The 21,606-nt window shown below is 40.3% G+C and overlaps 2 protein-coding genes across 3 annotated transcripts in view; one reads left to right on the forward strand and one right to left on the reverse strand.

The window, feature by feature from the left end:
* The first annotated feature begins 3,996 nt into the window (after window positions 1–3,996).
* Window positions 3,997–6,978, forward strand: serp2 (stress-associated endoplasmic reticulum protein family member 2). Its single transcript, XM_078262777.1, has 3 exons — window positions 3,997–4,154; window positions 6,178–6,250; window positions 6,485–6,978. Exons 1-3 carry the CDS (start codon window positions 4,071–4,073, stop codon window positions 6,523–6,525), a joined length of 198 nt encoding a protein of 65 aa, XP_078118903.1. The 5' UTR covers window positions 3,997–4,070; the 3' UTR covers window positions 6,526–6,978.
* A 698-nt stretch (window positions 6,979–7,676) lies between these two features.
* tsc22d1 (TSC22 domain family, member 1) overlaps window positions 7,677–21,606 on the reverse strand; it is a 31,969-nt gene continuing 18,039 nt past the window's right edge. The window contains exons 1-3 of one of the 2 annotated variants that reach the window (XM_078261592.1): window positions 11,496–11,814; window positions 11,056–11,107; window positions 7,677–9,366 (exon numbers count right to left, since the gene is read on the reverse strand). In XM_078261592.1, the coding sequence (XP_078117718.1) occupies window positions 9,097–9,366; window positions 11,056–11,107; window positions 11,496–11,617 (444 nt within the window). In that variant the 5' untranslated portion in view covers window positions 11,618–11,814 and the 3' untranslated portion in view covers window positions 7,677–9,096. Of the gene's footprint in view, window positions 9,367–11,055; window positions 11,108–11,495; window positions 11,815–21,606 lie in introns of those variants that run through there. The other variant, XM_078261590.1, reaches the window with a different exon arrangement.

A 21,606-nucleotide genomic window follows, 5' to 3' on the forward strand; every position in this document is an offset into this window, starting at 1 on the left:
CGTGAGGTGGTTCAATGTTCCTGCTCTACAGGGTGCGCTTACTGTAATTAGCGGAGCAGGTTTTGACGTAAACAAGCCAAAATATAGGTCAGATTTTCTCAATGTTACGACTGTGGGTGGGGTTTTCTGACAATGGGGATGCTTTGAAGTGAGCTAGGTATAGCTTTGCACCGCAGGTGTGTGTAGACGAGCATTGTATTTGTGTTCAGATATTGTCTTAAATGTGCTTCCCTGATACAATGACAACATCTCAGGTATTCTACACACTATTCTACACTACAGCTGCTGTGTTGCTTGTGCATTCATGTTAACAACAACAATGTTAACAATGTTGGCTTTTTTACTGCATAATTATCATCCAGAGCAGCTGCATACTGCCTCCCCATGTGTGCATTTTGTTTGGTCTAAGTAAGAGCAACATAAAGGTCACGCTGTACTTACATCCCTGTTATTACTGTCAAGTTGTGTTATCTTTATCTTTGTGTGTACATTTAAAACCCAGTGTTTAAACAGATGGAGAACTTCTGTACACCTGGTCTGTACATTTGGACCTATGTAGACGGAAATGAATATATTGCACATTTAGCAAAGCTTGTTTCTTTGCTATCAATACAGCATCTCCCCATCACAGTCTTGCCTGCTTAGAACTTATTGTATTCATTTCATTTCAAGGCAATTTTGACAGGAACGGGTTGTTAATACTGAAGAAAACATGCCCTTCCGATGTTTTCTTGACCCTGATGGAAAACACCATGAGTTTACTTTGTAAGGAGGAGACAGGAAAAGCAAACCACAGCGCTGAGCGAATTTGGCTAAATTTATACCAGGCAACATAAACACGTGACACTGGTTGTAAACCTTTATATACAGTACATATAAGTCTCTATTCATCAAAAACTTGGTGGACAAACAAATGCTGAAAACATAGATCAAAGAATTTCAAAAGCTCATAAACAAAATCATAACACCATTATTTTTAAATCATTTGCATTTCTAATTATTTATGTATTTTAACTTTGCTTCCATCTAAAGTTGTGAACACCTATATAGCCATACCTTTTTAATCCTTTAGTTTTATGAATTAAACTTAAATTATCTTGTCATCTATCAGATGTACATATTTCTCAGATGTAGTTTTAAAGCAAGTGTTTTCATTGATGTTTGATTGCAGAAATGGTCACATTTTGTTGAATCATTTATAGGATGACGAAGAGATGTTGGACACAAACAGGTGGTATTTTTGAGTAAGGACTTAATTGAGATATGAACAGACACACACACACACACACACACACACACACACACACACACACACACACACACACGCACACGCACACAATAGAGACCCCGGGGATGGGAAAGAGAGAAGCTTGAAATCCTGGTCATGCATTGATGGTGACTTTGAACACACAACGACATTTGATCTGCAGCCAAGACCTCTGTTCACTTCCTCACAACTCCTCAACTGTCTCCCTCTCACACATGAAGAGATTTCAGATTTTCATTTCATATGTAATAAGTCATCAGTACAAATGTCCAGTCAGTCACTGTATTTGAGACCATCAAACTTTGTACGAATAGCAGTTTAACACACTTCACAATCCACACTTAAAGGACAAATCCGGCGGAAAATGAACCGATGTGTACAGAGTGGACTGTTCTCTGGGATATGTTTTCATGCTAATCGAATGTGACCAGTTTCATCGCAAACGTTATAAGCTAATTAGCTTATAACGCTAACGGTAAAGTAAAAAGAAATCGCTATTTCTATACCACTAACAAGGCTCAAAATAGCACCACACTTCCACTGTAGCATAATGAAGGTCCCTACATGTAAACCAAAGCATTGAGAACTTTGTAAGACAGTTTATTAAAAAGATAGTTTAGAAAGACAGTAGGGGAGAGCCGGGACAATTGAAACGCGGGACGGATGAAACATTCCAGTTTTCTCCGAGTGCAATGATGATAGACAGACTTCCGTAGGTCAAAACATAGAGCATGTTAACCTCCTTCTATCAGCCAAATATCTTCCTGTTATTTCCTTTTATCACGGAGTTACAGGTGATAAACGAGTTTTGATGGTCAAAAGTAAACTTCATTAGCAATGTTTCGATTATTAGTGAGTGTTTTTCATTTAAAGGTTCGACTACATGCTTATTCAGTAGACCATTTAGTGTTCTCCACAATCCCAGACTTTCATATTGCATGCTTGTTTACATGGAAAGCAAAACAGGCTGTAATGGCATATGTCTACGTCGGGACAAATACATGGCTGTAACTCCATGTATTTTAAGTAAATGCACAAATATCTGTGTTTATAATATAATGTATGGAGGTGAGACATGGAAAAGCAGTTTTAGAAAGATGAAAATATATTTGGGCTCCAACAGGTAGGGGGTTGAGTTTTCCCATGTTATCCTATGGAGACTGACGGGCTGTGGGTCATTAAGGGCACTTATTTGGATGTGCAGTGGCCTGACCCACGTAAAAACCTAGTGAAACGCCATTTTCCACAATAGAAACATTATATAAAGCTAGCTAATTGGCGGTTTACGATGAAACTGGTCACATTCAATTAGCATAAAAACATATCCCAGAGAATGGTCAACTCGGTACACATATATTGTAATTAAACCATAGGTTCATTTTGTGCCGGATTTGTCCTTTAATTATGAGTCAGCTGTTTAGACTATTCAACCGACTCTTCTTCTCTCCACTGGTGGACTTTGTGTGTCCCTTCCCAAGCAAACCCTTTGATGCAGTTGCTAGGCAACCTCTGCTCTTTCTCTCTCTCTCTCTCTCTCTCTTTCTCAGGCCTCATTTCTCTCTGAGCAGCAAACTAGCTTGTTTTGTTAGATGGAGTGAATGATGCAAGTCAGCTGTAACTGATTCATCATAAAGCTGAGTCGTCGCCAATCACCACGTTAGCCTCAGTTTAGAATTCATATTGATCCTGTTTGACTTAGCTGACCTTAAAAAAGATCTTGCCAGTAGGCTGTTATTGCACCCATGTATTACTAGATACAAATGGTAGCCTATAATTTAAGGTGCTTACAGGCTGCAGTCTGTTGGAGTGACATTGCCCCTGATTGTGTGTGCAGCCTATAATGTGGAATTACTGCAAATATGGGTTGGAATAATTAATTAACTCTAATCATTTTGTCGCATTAAAAATATGCACCAGAATTTTCCTCGGAAGAATATTCTTGTAGCCAAAGCTCTAGAGAATAACACTGATATCTCACCCTGTTGGTAGTAAAAACAACCCATGATGCCAAATACACTCCAGTTTATTAAGTACACCATACCTCAAACCAATGCAATATAATACAACAGCCCTACAATGAAGCCTACCTTCATGAACCATCACTTACCTGAGGAGAATATTTTGATTTCCTGTCTTTGTTTTTCTATTCTTATCATAGTTATTTTTTCACTCCTGTTTTTAGCCTGTATGACAGAAATGTGATTTAATACAATAAATAAATATATAAATAAATAAATACAAGGCAGCTATAGCTTTAAGCCTGAGACAAACATATGCACCAGCAAACATTTTCACAGAGATCCTCTCTGTCTGTTGGTTTACTTTGTAAAACATATAATAGTGACAGAATAGACGTATCATATTTTATTGTTTTTATTCTTTTCCCGAACGTTGTCAATAAAAATCCATTATCGATTAGAGGATGCCAGGTGCAAAGGGGAGCCGCGTGAAGAAAACTAAAATGAAACATGTAAGTTCCTGTGATACCCTTCATAATAAAAGTTTATACAGACACTTTACATTAAGTTGTTTTCAGAATTTGGAAAATACGATAAAATAACGTGGCGAATACAAATCCGCTTTCTGTAATTTGTCAAATAAAATGTCTCTCCGTGCCTTCTCTTGAAATGGTAACACCGTCCACTAATATTCCATGCTCGTATTTTGAAAGAAAAGGCATCAAATATCCGGTGTTATTGTATCAGAGATCTCCTAGCTTGATGCAGGGGTGCTGTCGACAGCCTGCAGCTTCAGAAAATAAAGCAGACTAATTTATCCCGGGTATAAATAATCGTTCCGGAAGATGGTGGCTAAACAGAGGATCCGCATGGCCAACGAGAAACACAGCAAGAACATCACGCAGAGAGGAAACGTAGCCAAGACGCTGGTGAGCCGTTAACTGACAGCAAGATGCCAGCATGACATTAGCCCAGATAGGTGACGTTCACTCCGGTATGAATACAGCAGCATGATGGTGGTGATGATGATGATGATGATGATGATGATGATGATGATGATGATGATGATGCCAGCTGGCCCTAAGTGTATCCACTAGCCTCTATGTCATACAGGACTACCTCTTCTCTGAATGTTTGATTTAACCATTGCCACCACACACTCACTCTCACACACACACACACACACACACACACACACACACACACACACACACACACACAGAAATGACCAAGTAAACCATTGCCACCACACACTCACTCACACACACACACACACACACACACACACACCAAATGACCAAGTACAATTTTACCTCAGAGGTGCCGCCTCCTCTTTGATATATTCAGTATACATTATGACCCACCAAGCTGAGCTGTTTCATTAAAATGTAATTTATTCACACTGGATCCACTCTGCACGTTACCGCCCTCAGCAGTGTATCTGGACGTTACTTTGTTTGGAGTAGAATAGTGAGAATAAAAGATAAGCAGGGGGTATGGCTGGAAAATAATTGAAACCAGTGCTCTTGCTCGATGTATTGAATAAATGCCAAATTGTAATGCAAAGGCTATAGTAAGCACTTTAAAAAGTAACAAAATATCCAAACAACTTGAGCTCTGAAAAAATGATGACGGTGATTTGTTTGTAATAGACTAATAGTAACTTACATTCTAACAAACAATTCATTAATCAAGAAAAAAACATTATCACAAGCAGGCTTATGAGCCATAACACAGCATCAGAAGTTTGGATTTATTAGCTGCAACTTCATGTAGCCTATATAATTCTGATATGAACGTGTTCAGGCTAATAAGCATTAGGAAACATGAATATTATGTCTTATGATTAAGGAATTTTAAGGACCTCTCATCCATGTGGGCTGAAGACATTGAAAGTTCATTCTTGACCTTGGAAACAGCAGTTGACAAAACAAACTCACCACAAGGTCCATAGTAGCTGTTCTCTTAGTTTCCCAGGTCAACAAAGGAAGGCTGAGGAGGACTGTGTGATACAATCAAAAGCTCCAGAGCAGCAGATATTTTTTCCCATTTATTGCTCTATGGAATATGAGCCATCTTCCTTCTGAATCTGTTATTAAAAATGTTTCTACTTTAAAATCTTTGCAAGAAATCAATTGCAAGAATTGTAAAATCTTGCAATTCTTAGTAATATGTGACTAAAAAAGGCTTTTCCACCCATCCTCTCTGCTATATTTCATCGTTAGAAGAAAGGGAATGTATTTTCTGTAGACAGTATTTTTTTATTAAAGAGTGTTTATTTATTTAGACATAGCCTACCATAATTAACCCATAGTGTAAGCAGTTAACTTGGTGGTTTTTACTCAAGAGTATTGATGAAGGGGGACTTTAAGAGGCTCATTCCTTTGAAACTAACAACCCAGCAATCCCAATCTGACATGGTATTATCCTCCCCTTCCTCTGTCACTAAATATAGTTTAAACAGTAGCTTAAAGATCAAACATTGAGGCTGCTCAGGGTCTGTTTTCCACTTCCTCCAGCATCATTGAGACCATCCCTGACTGTAACAACTTCCCTCACCAAACAGATGATATAATCTGGTGAAAGCTGATGGGGTCTGACTCATTCTGTTCTACTCATCTTTTCCACATGAGCCACAATTTGAAGACCCCCCCCCCAGCTAACTCAGCACCTTTTAGCATATAATTAACACTTGGGGTTTTGTTCAGTGCACCCACAGCGTTGTTATTGTGGACTTTTTGGCGAGCAACACCACAAACAAGATAATCTGTGGTGGAAGAGTGACCAAGCAAAAAGCAGGAACAACAACAACCTGAGTGGGTGGAAATGGGAAACCTCTATTGTAAATCTATCCACGCTCACAGCTGTTTTACTTTTGCTCTGCGGCATCTGTCACATTTCTGTTGTAGCAGTAATGCTAATGTACCATATCTGTGTGTGTCTTTCCGATAGCGACCACAAGAGGAGAAGTATCCTGTGGGTCCCTGGCTGCTTGCCCTCTTTGTATTTGTTGTGTGTGGATCAGGTATGCACCTTTTACATACCTGTGATTGCCTTTGTTGATAATAAACTAACGTAGTTAATATGGTGGTTGGTTGACTGACATTGATGCAGCTAAATGGAGTTCAGCCATCATTCATTTCATAACATATTATTTACACTTGTGCTGCCCTACTGTGACATGTTAAAGAACTTGAAAAAGGCCTATGGACATGCTGGTTGTGACAGCTTTGTTTCTGTATTTTGGTTGTGCTCTCAGCCATATTTCAGATCATCCAGAGCATCCGAATGGGGATGTGATGCAGAAGAAGCGTCCGGACTCCTGTTCCCCCCCTCATGCCTTCACTGAGCCTGGCTAGCCCGCACCTGCACACCCCTGACCCCTTCCAGAGGTCCAGAGACTGACGCCAAAGCTTCGGATCCAGCAGACCTCAGAGAGAGAAGCTTCCCCAACCACTGCCTCCACCAACCCCTCCTGGGGACATCTGCCTGCCCTTGATCAGTGTTTACAGTGTTGCAGTCTGTGGTACAGACAGCTTTTCTATTGACAGTCTAAAACCACGCCGGCTGGAGAATATGTGTGTGTCTCATTACTCACTTGGCACCTGTGTGTGTGTGTACGATTGAAGTTGTGACTGCTGATGTGAGAGTGTGTGCGGCCAGTGATTCCTGCTGACAATGTGCCATATCTGTCTGTTCAAGTATTCGTCTGTGTTATGTGAGGAGAATCTTTTTTCAAATAAATGTCAAACATTTAGGAAGCACCCAGTTTTACTTCTGATTTGTAATCACACATGCGCGCGTGCGCACACACACACACACACACACACACACACACACACACACACATAAATACAGTTGTACTCATAAGTTTATGAACCCATGCTAAAGTTGACTAAAAGAGGAATAAAAAAAATCATCTTTAGGAAATTGATCTTAATGCCTTTAATTACAAAAATGAAACTTTTAAGGACATCAGTTTTCTTTGTGAATGAATAATGTATCGTAAATCAATAAATGTTCTTCCTTAAAATACAGGGGGCATAAGTAAGTACACCCCTATGTTATATTACCATAGAGGCAGGCAGATATTTATTTTTAAAGGCCAGTTATTTCATGGATCCAGGATACTATGCATCCTGATAAAGTTCCCTTGGCCTTTGGAATTAAAATAGCCTCACATCATCACATACCCTTCACCATACCTAGAGATTGGCATGGTTTTATTTCAGTTAGCCTAATAGCTGGTTTGATTTGCATTGCGAGATGATTTTATGGAAAGTACCCCATGCCAATCTCTAGGTATGGTGAAGGGTATGTGATGATGTGGGGCTATTTTAATTCCAAAGGCCAAGGGAACTTTATCAGGATGCATAGTATCCTGGATCTATGAACTTGGGAGGCTGACGTCTGCCATTAGAGAGAATAAGAAAGAAATGGTGACCAGGTGGTTATTCTTCCTTAAGCACGTTTATTGAAAGTTGTGAAGTGCAGCTGTCAAGTGCAATTGTGGTATGTATGTTACAATATCTCGTCTGGTCTTTGCAGAAACATGCACAGAACATGAGCATACAACTGATACATAGAATGAAAGGGAAAAAAAAAAAAAATAAAACATCTACAGTTTGTATTTGTGGTTTTCTTTTTATGTTGAGTTTTAAGATATTGTTCATCCAAAAGTATTTCACTGTCAAATAAAAAAGGTGCAATACTCCAGAAATAAAAATAGCAAAGTGAAAATGATTTTACATTAAGAGTTTTTTTAGTTGCAGTAAGGGATATGGACAGTATGGTTGGCTGTGTGTTGTCAGTTAAATAAGCTAGCTCCTGTCCACCCACAGTCTTGAAAATACAGCATTAAAAATAGACGACACAGACTGGGCAAGACCAGCATGTTCATCGCTCACCCGCTTTCAATCTGTGTGACCAAGATAGCCTCTGTTCTCCTTCTCCTCATTATTTTACATGGTACTTACACTATACAGAAATATACATCATCTTCTGCCCATCAAACTTTTAGGAAAAAAGAAAATGCAGCTTAGCCCAATATCTCAACCCTGTCAAATAAGGTTTAAATGACATGCCACTGCAGGGTTGAGAAAACAGCAATGATGAGCCTTGTCGAGGGCAAAACGAGGAGCTTGAAAGTGAAATACTGAAATAGAATATCATCATCATCTCCATAAGAAACCACGGTTTGTTCATCCCACCAACCCACAGTTGAAGAAACGTCATCAACGCTCAGTGTTGTTCAAAATACCCTCCCACGCCCTCCCCCATTCCAGATGGGGATTCGGTCATAATAATTGCTCACATTCTTCATTTGTCACTCTAAGAAGGCTTTTAGTCTCTCTCAAATCTCTCCGCTTGTAACTTTAAGATCTAGCCTTGAGAGAGAACCACTTTTATTTACATCATTCAGCAAAAAAAAAAAAAGGTAACAACTAATACAATCCTCCACCTCCTACTCTTCCATTGCCTTCTAAAATTGACATCACCTAAAATCCAGACACAGGCACAGTGTTTTTTTTGTATCTATAGCTAAGTATATTGTCGCCACTGATAAGCTGTTTTGTTTCTTCTTGGTAAGACATTCTAGTTGATATGTCCAAGGGTTATTTGGCAAATGTTTGATGATTCAATTCTCTTCTCTGAAACCAACCCCCCCACAAAGCATCTCAAGATCGTCCCCCTCCACCACCGTGCTGTAAACCAACGCACGTCCCGCTGGCTGCATCCTTCTGAGAGATAAATATGTGCAAATTCTTGTCTTAACAGCGTAACCTCCTGCTGTAGAAGGCAATGTTTAGCTCTGCTGCTGTAGCAGAACTGAAAAATGGTCAGTAAGTCAGTCAGTCAGTGCAGACCAGGCTACGCCGACGGGCCAGCGCTGTGCGAGGGGGGCTGAGCAAGTGCAGCGGTGCTTGGGGGTCCCGGTGTGGCAGATGTTGAAGGGGCAGGCGGTGAGCCGGTCTGAACCTGGGCCTGGAACTGGGCCATCTGCTCTGGGCTGGCCAGTGTCTTCAACAGGGTGTTCTCCTGCTCCAACTGAGAGTTGCGGTCAATCAGCTCCTTGATCTGCTCCTTTAGGACCTCCACCTCCTCACGCACGGCATACATCAGGTGACTCTTCACCAGGTCCTGAGACAGACAGAGAGATGGGTTTTATGACTGGAATATATCGACAAATTCACATAAAAGAAAAGTCAGGCACTAATCTATGGCCCAATCGTTATGTTTCAGATTTATTTATTGTATATTTAATTTCTGACATCGTGAAAAATCTAACTCAAACAACAACTATATATTAGGCTAACCCATGTGCGGTCCTGGCCCCAAAGGTGGTAAAGTGCACTTACAGGACAATAAAGTCCACATAAAAAGCTGTTCAATATATTGCACATGGGCAAAATCGTACATATTAAACATATATACGTTTAAGACATTAAAAAAACGGTTTCCTAAATTTAACAACAATACATTTTGGGCTTATCCGGTGTGGATATAAAAGATTTTATAAACATTGCTGCTCAGAGATTTTGTAGTGATATGGGTAAGCTGTTTCTCAAACTGTGTTGCACTCTCTGGCCTTGTAATCTATTACAATATGAAACCGGTCATTCCTTTTTTCTTTTTCAATTTACATTAAAGAATAACGCTAATGAAAATAAACAAACTGTGTAACAACTAGTCGTCATGTCATACAGCAAGAAAAAAAAATATTTATAAGAATACAGACGATTTTATGTGTTACTGTATATGTGAATGTCCATTACTGGAATATGTCACTAAATATGCATACAAACTAAACCTGCATAATGACACAAGTGGAAACAGATATTTAAAAGTGATGCAATATTAAATCTTAAGCTGGTGATAATAATACAATTGATGATAAAGAGAAAATGTGAGTATTCCTAGGGTGCCACATCATTAACCCCGCCCACATTTAAGTGTGGGCCAATCAAAGGCCGAGATATTTATAACCAGGCTGAGAGCCTTCCAGTTTGCCTAGCAACAGAGCTGCAGCGACAACAGAGACAGACTGAAACAGAAAATAAAACTCTGTTTCATTTTATGGGAAAGGGGATGTGAATTATAATTGAATACCACTACTGATCCAACAAATGTATTGCATTATGAAAAAAGAGAGATAAAAAACACTTAGCACGGTCGTGACGTTGTCTCAAACTGGTTACAGCGGTTAGTTTGAGGTAGCTACCGTTACTATATTGTGTAGTGGACGCTAGATACATCTTTACCAATGGCCTACTGAAGATGGCAATATTTATATAATTGCAGTATTACAAACTGGGTGTCTGGCGTGACATTTCCCGGAAAAAATGCTGTTGGTACAGTGTTTTTCTATTGTGTAAACACATAACAAACGAAACTAAGCACACAGTTCTGAAAACTTGAAGCTCATGTTTCAACAACAAGACTCCAGGGCATAGAAATAGAATGAGATTCATTCCATTTCTATGCTCCAGAATGCTAAACTCTCAGCACAATTCCATTGTTTTCACTCAAATACAAATTCCAAATCAACCAGGACTGGATACTTAAGGATTGCCACTTTAAATGAAGACACACACACACACACACACACGTCCCTGTCCCGCACACGTATTAAACTACGCAGACAAGAGCCTGCAACGGAATGCAATCTACTTCATCACAATATTCCCAGAAAATGTCCTTACGATGTCCTATCTTTCAAACAAACAAAACAAACATCCATTCCGTTGTGTTGTATTGTATGGATTAAAAGGCATTCCAGTAGTCGACATTTCCCACAGTGTAAAGAAAAGAAACAAGTTGAAAACTCACCATTGCTTGTTCAATCTTGTTGTCTATGGCCACAACGCTGGCTCCTGACGAACTGCAAAAGAAGAAAATAGGAATTGATAAAACATTTTTAAACCAATCTGCGCTGTAACCTTGGTACAAAACGATGGAAAGCCGCAGCCTACGGAGAACCAGCCTCTCTCTTTCTAGAAATGTGGGTCGTTACAGGAAGCCTCTGGAAATTTCTATAAAAATCAACGGCCTGGTTTTGCTGTGGAAGAATTCCTCATGCCCTTTCCTGGAAAGTGTTTATGGCTGTGTGGCCTCTGAGCGTAATGATACTGTAGCATCCATCGACTGAGCACTACCTCCATCACACAGCGGTGACATTACTGGTGAAGGGAGCTGAGCCCTGAATACAGAGGCAGCTGTGCATGGACATGTTAAAAGGACAGAGCTCCTATGGAGCACACATCATTTACCTATTGTCGAGCTTCACATCTGCGCTCAATAAAGACGACAGAAACGATATGGAGAAATGTCTCAGCTGGCAGACGCCTAGATCCATAGCCACGGTGTAGCACGGCGTATTCATGCTGCTCATGTTTTACAGTCCGTTAACGAACAGCCCAGTGTCCCGACTCGACCTCCACGCGACCAGCTCCGCAAAGCACATCCACACGCGCTTTTCTATATTCTGTTCCGTTAAAGCTCGTGCACCGAACGTAGCGGTACGAATACAATCCAAGGTCAGCTCATCTCGTCTCTACACAAAAATCTGCAGCTCTGGACAAACCCGCATAATTTATACAGCGACGCGGCGAGAGGCCGGGCCCTGATTGGTCGAGAGAGAGGCCGTTTGAATAATCTAGTCAGGAACGCCCCCACCTGCCGCTCAGCTGACACGTTTTTGCATAATATATTCCAAGAACAAGAAGTAGGTGGATGGAACCGGGGAAAACCGGATGGGAAAGGAAGAAAGAGCAGTCGTACTGAAAAACAGTCAGGGGAAGAGCTACATTTTTGGGCGGTTGAATTACAGCGACAATACACATTAATCAGCTTCTGTTCGAATGTGAATGTGCCCGCCACTAGTGCTGCCTTGGACATTATTAAAACAGGAATTTACCCAAGCTTAACCTTAGAGATGTGATCATGTTTGTATCGCCATAATACGACGACGAAGTGTTTTTCATCCCTGGGGACCAGTAACAGGGAATCCCTCGGCTAATCACTTGGTTTTATAGTGACTCATACAAAAACGATATGTGGAGTCAGCTATTCGTCCCCACAATGTTAGTAAATATAAACATTTTTGGAGGTAAATGCACTATTATGCTTTTCTGTTGTTGCATAATTTACCTCAATTTCAGGGATGTTAACATTTGCTTACCGCAGCATTTTTTTTATACTATAGCCCTTTCTACTAAATGAATTGCCCTGTTTTGGGAACAATACAGTAGTATACAGAGGCTATGGTTACCCTAACCGTATGTAAAAAAAATTATACCAGCATTGACACAAAAATTGTAATACACCATATTTTTCAACATATTGCATGAACTAATCTACATTATCCATACTATCTATAGTAACGCAAGCTGTATATCCAGAGGATAATAATCAGAAAGAAATAAACCATGGGCAGTTGTTCAATCAAAATGCTCTGGACATCCATGGAGTGCCATCGGGACTATGCGTATGTTGCCCCCATGTGGCCTTGTATAGCACTGCAGAACTGTGGGGCTGAGCCACATCATCAAGAAAGCCTGGCAAAACAACATTTACATACCTTTTCAAATAATCAAGTCTTACTTATGGCAAAAATTAGGTGTTCAGGCTGTCAAGCGTTAAGCCGGAGACTGGGACTATTGGAAGGTGCAAAGGGTGAGATATTTAAAATCCTTGTGTGCACAGTAGATGAATACACTCCAAATGGTGAAAATATACTAACAAGATATACGTTAATCCCAACTCGTTTAACTTCTGTCAGAATCAAAAAATAATTGAGAGTTTTTGTCAATCAAATCCAATTGGCTACCTTAAATATCTGTCCAATATTAAACATTTAAAATGCTACATGATGTATTAATTGACACACAAAGACATTTTTGACAGAATAAAAGTTAAAAACGCCCCCATACTCCACTGTAGCACCAAGGCGTATTGGATGCGACAGTGCATATTTTCAAGCAATGCCTAGACTTGATTAAAACATGTCTTATGCAATTTTAAACTCCCGCAGATCCTAGGTTGACAACTGTTTTTTTTGCAAGATACTGTATGACTTATTTTATTGGGATATTACACATCTGTTAAATGTCTTTCAGACAATGTTATGCATGGGAAATTAACAAGGTAAATCTGACTCAAACAGCATTAGCACACACCCAAAAAATGCCTTTACAGTGGGGAGTACTGTATTTTGGTCAGACAGACACACCTTAAACAACTACTCCAAACAGAAATTCCCACCTCAGACATCCTCTGTAAGACTCCTCCCACACACCTCCCTATACAATCTAAAGGCCACTCTGACACCCACACACCCCCACCCGGTATCTAGAAGTAGTACGGAGACAAGAAAATGGGAGAGGGGGCAGATGCATATCCTGAAAACACAGAGCACAGTCTTGAGTTTCCAAGTGATTTAAAAGTCAGTAGTCACCTTTAAAAAAATTGGGCTTTAGCTAATTTGGGTATCACAGCACAGTCCTGGCTAATTAAGCACAAGTACCAGGAAGATAGCCTCTGAATACTTGTACTGTGATGTCAGCTGATGCTCACCTCCGATCCGAGTCAAACACTTTAGCACTTTATAAGAAGCCAAATAGCTTAATAAGAGGCTCTAAGCCACACTTATCTGTTCCGGTCTCATCTTTGACTGAAGGAAGGGTTTAGTTAATTATCCAGACCAAAATAGCCAGTACAACTGCAGCTCTTGAGGAATAACACCCACGACTAACAGGGTCACACTCTGAAACACACATAAGCACACAGAGGCTTGGCTATACTTGGTTATACAAGCAGATAGCCAAGAGAAAAATGGCATGCTGTTCCAAGAAAATGGACTTAATAGGTCACATGCCAAGGATGAGATGCTTTAAACACACTAGCAAACCAACTGGATCTAAAGTTACTATTTAGACTAATTCATTCCTTCCAGGTTAGAAATTAACAAAATATTGGTTTTTTTCGTTCATAACCAATAAACATTTAAATTCTACTGAAATATCACCATATCTAGTTTCCACCAGCGGAGTTGACCTGTTATAGACTTCCTGTGATGCTTGGTGGAGATGCCAACGTCACAAAAATACTGCTTTATTGGTACATGCACTTGATGTACTGTATGGCCTTGCAGCTTTGTATGGCCTTTGAAAAACAACAACTGCCCAGTGACCTACTAAATGCAACTTAAGTGAAGAATAACCCAAACTGTATGCAGACCAACGTTCGAGGTCACCTAGTATGGTTGTGCATTATAAATACATATGAGGACACACATTTTTCCAAAAACAAAGATGTACTACATCTGTACTAAATTGATCATTTTCAAACGTATACATTTTTTTTTTTACTATGAATAAAAAAATAAATGGAGAATCTGTAACATCTATGAGAGTACAGTAGCACAGGAATTTCCCCAGTGTGGATTAACAAAGTCTATCTTAAATATAAGAAGTATATAAAAAAGTATAAGAATATTAGTGTTATTTAAAAACAAAAAAAACAACTTACATAAACAGATTAGAAACACCTTAATATAATGTAGTCTCATACAACAAATGACCATGTACAGCCAGCTGTACCTAACAAACTAGTAACTATGTATCGCCACATGTAAAATTCCAGCTTTCAGTGCAGTTTCTTTTACAAAACTCTTACAAAAATGTAAACAACACAAAAAGTGTGAGTGCTGCAACACTGAAGACATTAAGAGTCACAAAACAATTGTCTTGTGGTATTTGTGTTGCTATACTGTTGCAGAAGCAAGGGGGACTTAATGTGAAATGATGGACCAGATGGACAAACATGATGGCAACAGAGCTGTTACAAAAAAGCAGAATATAGCAAGCAATTCAGTGACATAAAAGAAACACGCTGCGGGGTTTAATTACTTATGGTCCTCTGGAGATATTACTAAATGGCACACATGTATACCACTGCTGTATGCCATCTATGTTTCCACAGTTTTCTATACATTAACGCGCCCTCCAATATCTTTACTATAGATATGAGTACCCCGCAAACCCGTTTATAGTATTTGCTTTAAGTATACCTCTGTGTTACCGCTGCCCCTGAAGCCACGAATGACTGAAGGGGAAAGGACAATATAGCCATGCAGCCCTTTGTGTGCAGCTATTGTTGTGATTGGCTCAAGCAGTGTCACACTGTACTGACTCCCTGGGGATTCCATGTCTTTATTTACCTTTTGAGATGCTGCTCCAGCTCCCAGAACAAAAGCTTCATTGCCATCTCGTCATGGCCTTGCGCTTTTACTCCCCGCACTCTCATGGAGCAGCCCGTCAGCAGGATCATGTACACTCCAAAGTAACAGAGGCTCCCGAGCTTCTTTGTTTTGTGTTTTCTGACACTCCTCGCTCCTTCTTAAATTTAGTGAACAGATCTGGGTCACGCCCTACAGATTCAGTCGTATGTGCAGCTTCATAGGGAATCAAAGGCAGCATGCCAGGTTATGATGACTATATATATGTGTGCTCCCCATTCTTCCTCTGTGTATGTCATCCATTTGTGTTTGAATGGCTGACTAGTGAGTGAATTACTGAGTACAGACAGTAGCTGGGCGGGTGGTGACGTGTGATCATGTGACACGGAGTTACATAAACCATCAACAGAGATTAGCATGTGGCCCAGTGATTTCCCAGCTCCTACACCATAAGCCCTCTGCCCTCTATAGCCTGAGACACGGATGTACAATAAAACTGTGGACATCCCTTCAGCAGCCCTCTTTTTACTGAGCAACATGCAATGATGGGTCTCTTTAGAATAATGTTTTATAAGCACATAAATGAGACCACAGCAGGGCTCGACATTAACTTTTTGAGGCACTTGTTTTTTGGACAAGTACATTTACGTTTCACTTGTCCATGCACAAAAGTCACTTGTCCGGGCAAAGATTTAGCATTTTATTTAGCATTTTGCTAATGCAGAATTTTGCTACAATTTCACTTTCTACCCGGCAGAGGCTGATTTACTAAGGGATCCTTTAAAAAGGTGTAGCTACTTTACAGTTGAATATTAGCGGATATTTAACTACGTACATTTAACTGATACAAATGCTGCTAATGCTTGCTAGGTACACAGCTGCCGACGCTAGCTAGCTAACGTCACTTACTTGTCAGCCAAGTTGGGTTGTCCCCGGCAGACGCGGCAGAACATTACTCCTTCTTCATAACGCACGCAGTCATATTCATCTCTCCAGCTGTTCAAAAGTTCTTTCCCTTTTTATCTTGTATGGTGCTGTTGTTGTAAGATTAATTGTTCTTGGTGCTTTCCCTGGCACTTGGCCAGGCTGCGGAGCCTGAAGAAACATCACTCTCCACTCCAGTCTCCACCACTGTTCTTCTGAGGCAGGGAAAAATGTATGTTTAAACTGCGGGCCATTATTACTTGGACCGACTCCTAATTGGCCAATCAAAGCATTCTGAGTTGGATGCTGGTTCGACAGAGTGTGGGGGAAAAAAAATGTATTCGTTTAAAATCGGTAAAATAAAAATCGGAAAAATAGACGTAATGAGCGGCACATAACGTGAAGTACCATGGCATTTGTTTGAGTTTTAACTTGTCCAGTGGGGCAAGTAAATTTCTCTTCCACTTGCCCTACAAAAAAATCCACTTGTCCTGGACAAGCGGACAAGCCTTAATGTCGAGCCCTGCCACAGGAATGTAGATGTACTGAACATGCAACATATATATCTAAACGTCCACTGCCACGGTTTGGATGTGATGTATGAGGGACTTGACAGTACAGATTGTCCCAAAAGTCAAGGGTGACAGAGATTACAAATAAGACTACATATTTTTCTTGTCACATAAAAAGGTTGTCAAAACCACTGAGAGGTCAAAGTCAGCTGGGATTTTGGTCATCTCGTCGAAACTGCAAAAGCAGCCCTGACACTTTCACTTGTTTGTTTAGTTGGCGGTTTCAAAATGAATCATGATTTTTTTTTTTTCTGCACACACTGTAGTTTTCTATGCCAGCCCTCTGCGTGATAGACAACGGCCCTGTGCCTCGGGGTATTATCTTGTCATTTCTCATTGAAAGGACCCCTTAAGATGGCTTAGTGCCTCAGCAGACAGAAAACACAACATGCACTCGCAGGGCCTCCGCTGGCTTAGGGACAGCCAGCCAAGAAACAACAGGTAAAGCATGAGCATTATGCAGGGGATTTCACTTGTCCTAACAGACTCCATGTGCTTGCGGAGAATCAGTATCACAGGACTTCTGGTTGGGTCATGCAGTCATACGGCAGCGGCTTTTAGCCAAGTAACAGGTTCCAATTACCTTGAATCAAACTTCGACCTTCTGCCTCTCCCACTATGATTAAGAAAAGTAATATGTTGCTTGATCAACTAAAACTAAATTGGAAAATACTAAGTTTTCAAAAACTTTCAAAGGCTTAATATTCCCCGTGTGGCATTCTAATATACCTGCAGCATCAGAATTCACTGTCACTGGATGGACATAACCACCACTTGGACTAGAGCGAATGCTGCAATGATGTGAAATGCAGCCTTATACAAGCAGCTGATGTTACAAACATTTCATCATTTCTATCAAAACATCAGCTTGTTTTGATGCCAAATGTAAAGTCAAGCACTGAATGACTGTCAGGAAAAGTATTAGGCTGCTGTACAGCAGGCTAACGTCACCAAAAGTGATTAGGGCAAGAGCCAACAGCAGCATGATTATTGCCACACTACACACCTGCTGGTACCTGTACTGGCAGTAAAGTACAGGTATAGTACACTATACTTCAACACTTGAGACAGACCCTCCAACACCATAAGGAGGAGACTCAAAACACAACTTTCCACCAAAACCACCTTTTGAATCCATTTGAGGTGCAACACAGGCCATGCAGCATCATTGTTTATTTTATATCTACAATTATAGTTGTAGCAAGTCATCATCTAAACACTACACACAGTTCACCCACTAGTTTAGTGTATCTGATATCGCCAGTGATTAATGATTCTCAGCGAATGCTTTTTTAGACTTAAATCATGTGCCAAAAAAATCAACAATCGTAGTCGACATTAGGATAGATGTGCATAATAAACAAAGAAATACTAACTGAATACATTAGTACAGTTAATGTATGCATCCATGAGCAGGCCCATTTATTAGTGTATGTTATAAACAATCTACTTCTAAAAAAAAATAAAAAAAATAAAAAAAATCAACTTTTGCAAACATCAACATATGATAAAAATCACACAGTAAAGACAATCTAACCCGATTAAAGGCTGTTAAGTAAAGCAGCGGGGGAAATGGAAGTTAATAAAAGGGGCCTGGCATGTCCCAGCGATGAAAAAAAGAGGCCTATTGAATTGTTGAATTGTAAAGGCTTTTGGCTGAGCTGTAGTTTGATAGTGGAAAGGACACACAGACTTTACCAGTAAGCCCTGGCAGTGGTTTTCCATAGTCGCACCCTGACTATGGAGAATGACAGAGAGCTACTGAGTGAGTCAGTCAGAGAGGAAAGGGAGGAATGATGAGTGGCCATTTTGGCCTCCATACGTAAGAGAGAGAGGTGCTATTGGAGCATTCGGGCTGACAGCAGCAAGTCCTTAGTGCTCGCTCTATACTCAACTCAGGCACACACACTGGGGGAGAGGCAGAGGGAAAGAAGGAGGGAGAGAAAGTCCGCCAGAGACACAAGAGCCAGAATGGCCCAGATCCACCGCCTCAGCACTAGTACGGTCTCAAAAAGTCATGGAAACAGGGAGAGCTGAGAACAGATGCAAAGAGAAATACATATTTCTAATATGGTTTGATGTAGAGTTATTTTTGCACTATGTTTAGACATTTCATTTGATCTCAAACTGATATGCTGATTGATCCTTCCCCTAAAGTTTAGCTAATCATCGGGTCAGATTTGTGCATTTAGGAAATGCCCTCTTTTCTGCCCAAAAAAAAAAAAAAGTTATGTTAAATGTTAAAATGCATTACCATGTACAATACATGTTTGTGCATTTTTACAAAATACAATTTAGGATACATGATGGACGCAAACATATCCTCTCACTCTTCACACCATAGCAGATCTACTGGACTATCTGACCAACCTCAAGCACCAGCAACATAAACACACAGGGAAATCACATCTAGCAAATTGGCTTAACATGCAAAAACAAACACAGGTGTGGTCCTTTAACATCCTTGTAAGGATTCAAGACAAAGAAATAGAACAAATGATGTCACTTAATTATAGCAGGTAGACCTTGTGCTCCTGCTGCTAAATGTTAAAATGTTAATTGCTCAACAAATACCATCTGCATTGTTTATTAAGACACTTTAATATCCACTGGTGGGCACACACACACACACACACACACACACACACACACACACACAATCCAAGTTCCATAAGTGTGTGTGTGAGCAGCAGGATTGAGTAATGTGGAGTGAAACCTGGCATTAAAAGGATTAGCAGCCAAAGAACACACAGCGTTCCGAGTCCAGACATCAGAGGATAGAAGTAAAGGGCTTTTGGATCCGTGGGGGTCTACTACCTTGTGGATGTTTGCCACAAGGATCACGCTTTTTCAGTTGAGTGAACACGAAATCATTAAGCGTTACAGATTAAGCAGCCATGCAATATTACAGTTACTGGAAGAAATCAAAGATGACATTGAATCTCCGACTCAGCGTTCACATTCCATTCCAACAGTTGTTAAACTCCTCGCTGCATTACAAATATTGGCATCAGGATCATTTCAAACAGTCATAGCATCAGCAGTGGGAATATCGCAGTCTGCACTCAGCCGTATCATAGCACCAGTACTTAACGCTTTGCTACAGAGCACAAGTCAATACATACATTTCCCCACCACTAATACCGAAATAACACTCATCAAGCTGTTACCTCATGAACAAGCAGATCAACTTCGATATCACTAAATCTTTGTTTTTTCGCTGTTTTGACTGACTTGGTGGCTGATCCGCGCACAATTGACGGTATAGTGGGTTGAGAAAGGCGCCGATTACCCGATGAACTGCAGGTTTGGTAAATACGACGTGAGCTGAAGTATCTGCGGGTTGGCCATGGCGCTGATAACGCTACATTCGCAAATGTACGAACATCTGGCCCTCAGTCTCTTGTTCATTGATTTGCACTGCGCGTCGCTCGCGTAGGGAGAACACAATTCAACTCTTGCAGCGGGCGAGCGTGTGCGCGTGACGAGCACGAACGCGAGAAACCATATTTCATGTATTAATAAAAGATAATGTAAGTAAATGTATCCGTTTATTTCAATAATGGATCATTACAAATATGCTATGTTTTAAAAGTAGCAAGTAGTCACGGTGAGAAAAAATAAATAAGAAAAATGGAAATTAAAAAATCTGATGCATCAAGATGCATAGCCCTATGAATCAGAATCACATTGTGAGGTGCATAGAGATTCCCACCCCTAGTCCCCATTTAATGACTCTGATAACATCTACTTTGTAATATAACTGAATTCAAAATGTATATTCCCCAACATGCTACTGTTACACAATAACACCTCACAGCTATGTTTATATATTCAATGGTGTCAGTAATGGATTTCGAAAGTCATATGAGAAATATCGTGATACCAACATTACAATAAAAACAAGATATGCCTTTGGTGCCGTAGGCTTTACAGAGAGACCTTTATCAAGTCAGCTGGGGTTTCTTTTCAGCTTTGGCCAGTTTGAAGTTATTGGAATTGATGAAACTACATCTTAGAAACGGTCCTTACTTTCGAGGTCTTAAACTCAAACTGGTGCTCACAAAAGACGACACATTTATTTTCTTTCGTTATGCTCATGTTACATTTATCTCCCTCTTCCATTTGAATTGAACATCCCTTCTTTTGAGATATGTCTTATCTTTTAGAGTCTGATGTAGGAGGAGAAAGGAGAGACACACACACACACACACACACACACACACACACACACACACACAGTGTGTTTGTGTTGGCTGGGAGGCTGTTTATCGCTTAATAGTCCACCAAACCACAAGAACAAGTGAGTCATCTCCCTCTCATGCCTAGTCTACATCTCAACCAACCCCCCCCCCTTCGACACGACCGAAAGGCTTTCAGGCTCAGTGCAAGCTGTGGGCAGAGGCACTGGTAACATACTGTATACAGATGTTTTTGGCCAACAAGATTAACAGCATCAGGAGTCCTGTGTTTTGTTTTTTTTACGTTAAAAACGTACATTAAGCAATGGTCTCCCTTGTCTATTTTAGATCAATTCATTGCATGTACACAATTCTAATGTCTCAAGTGTCACCAAGCTCACGTTTCATGCTAAGCTAGTAAGATAAATCTTCCAAGTGTCTCTACTGACACTGAAGTCAAATTCAA

This window comes from Sander vitreus, chromosome 11 (genome assembly GCF_031162955.1).
Source record: "Sander vitreus isolate 19-12246 chromosome 11, sanVit1, whole genome shotgun sequence".
NCBI classification, from domain to species: Eukaryota; Metazoa; Chordata; class Actinopteri; order Perciformes; family Percidae; genus Sander; species Sander vitreus.

What these genes read in the sequence shown, in the direction of transcription:
- serp2 (XM_078262777.1), top strand. Translation starts at nt 4,071, where the DNA reads ATGGTGGCTAAACAGAGGATCCGCATGGCCAACGAGAAACACAGCAAG. An exon ending in GAAACGTAGCCAAGACGCTG is followed by an intron (nt 4,155 to 6,177) that starts GTGAGCCGTTAA and finishes TCTTTCCGATAG; the next exon opens with CGACCACAAGAGGAGAAGTA. An exon ending in ATTTGTTGTGTGTGGATCAG is followed by an intron (nt 6,251 to 6,484) that starts GTATGCACCTTT and finishes TTGTGCTCTCAG; the next exon opens with CCATATTTCAGATCATCCAG.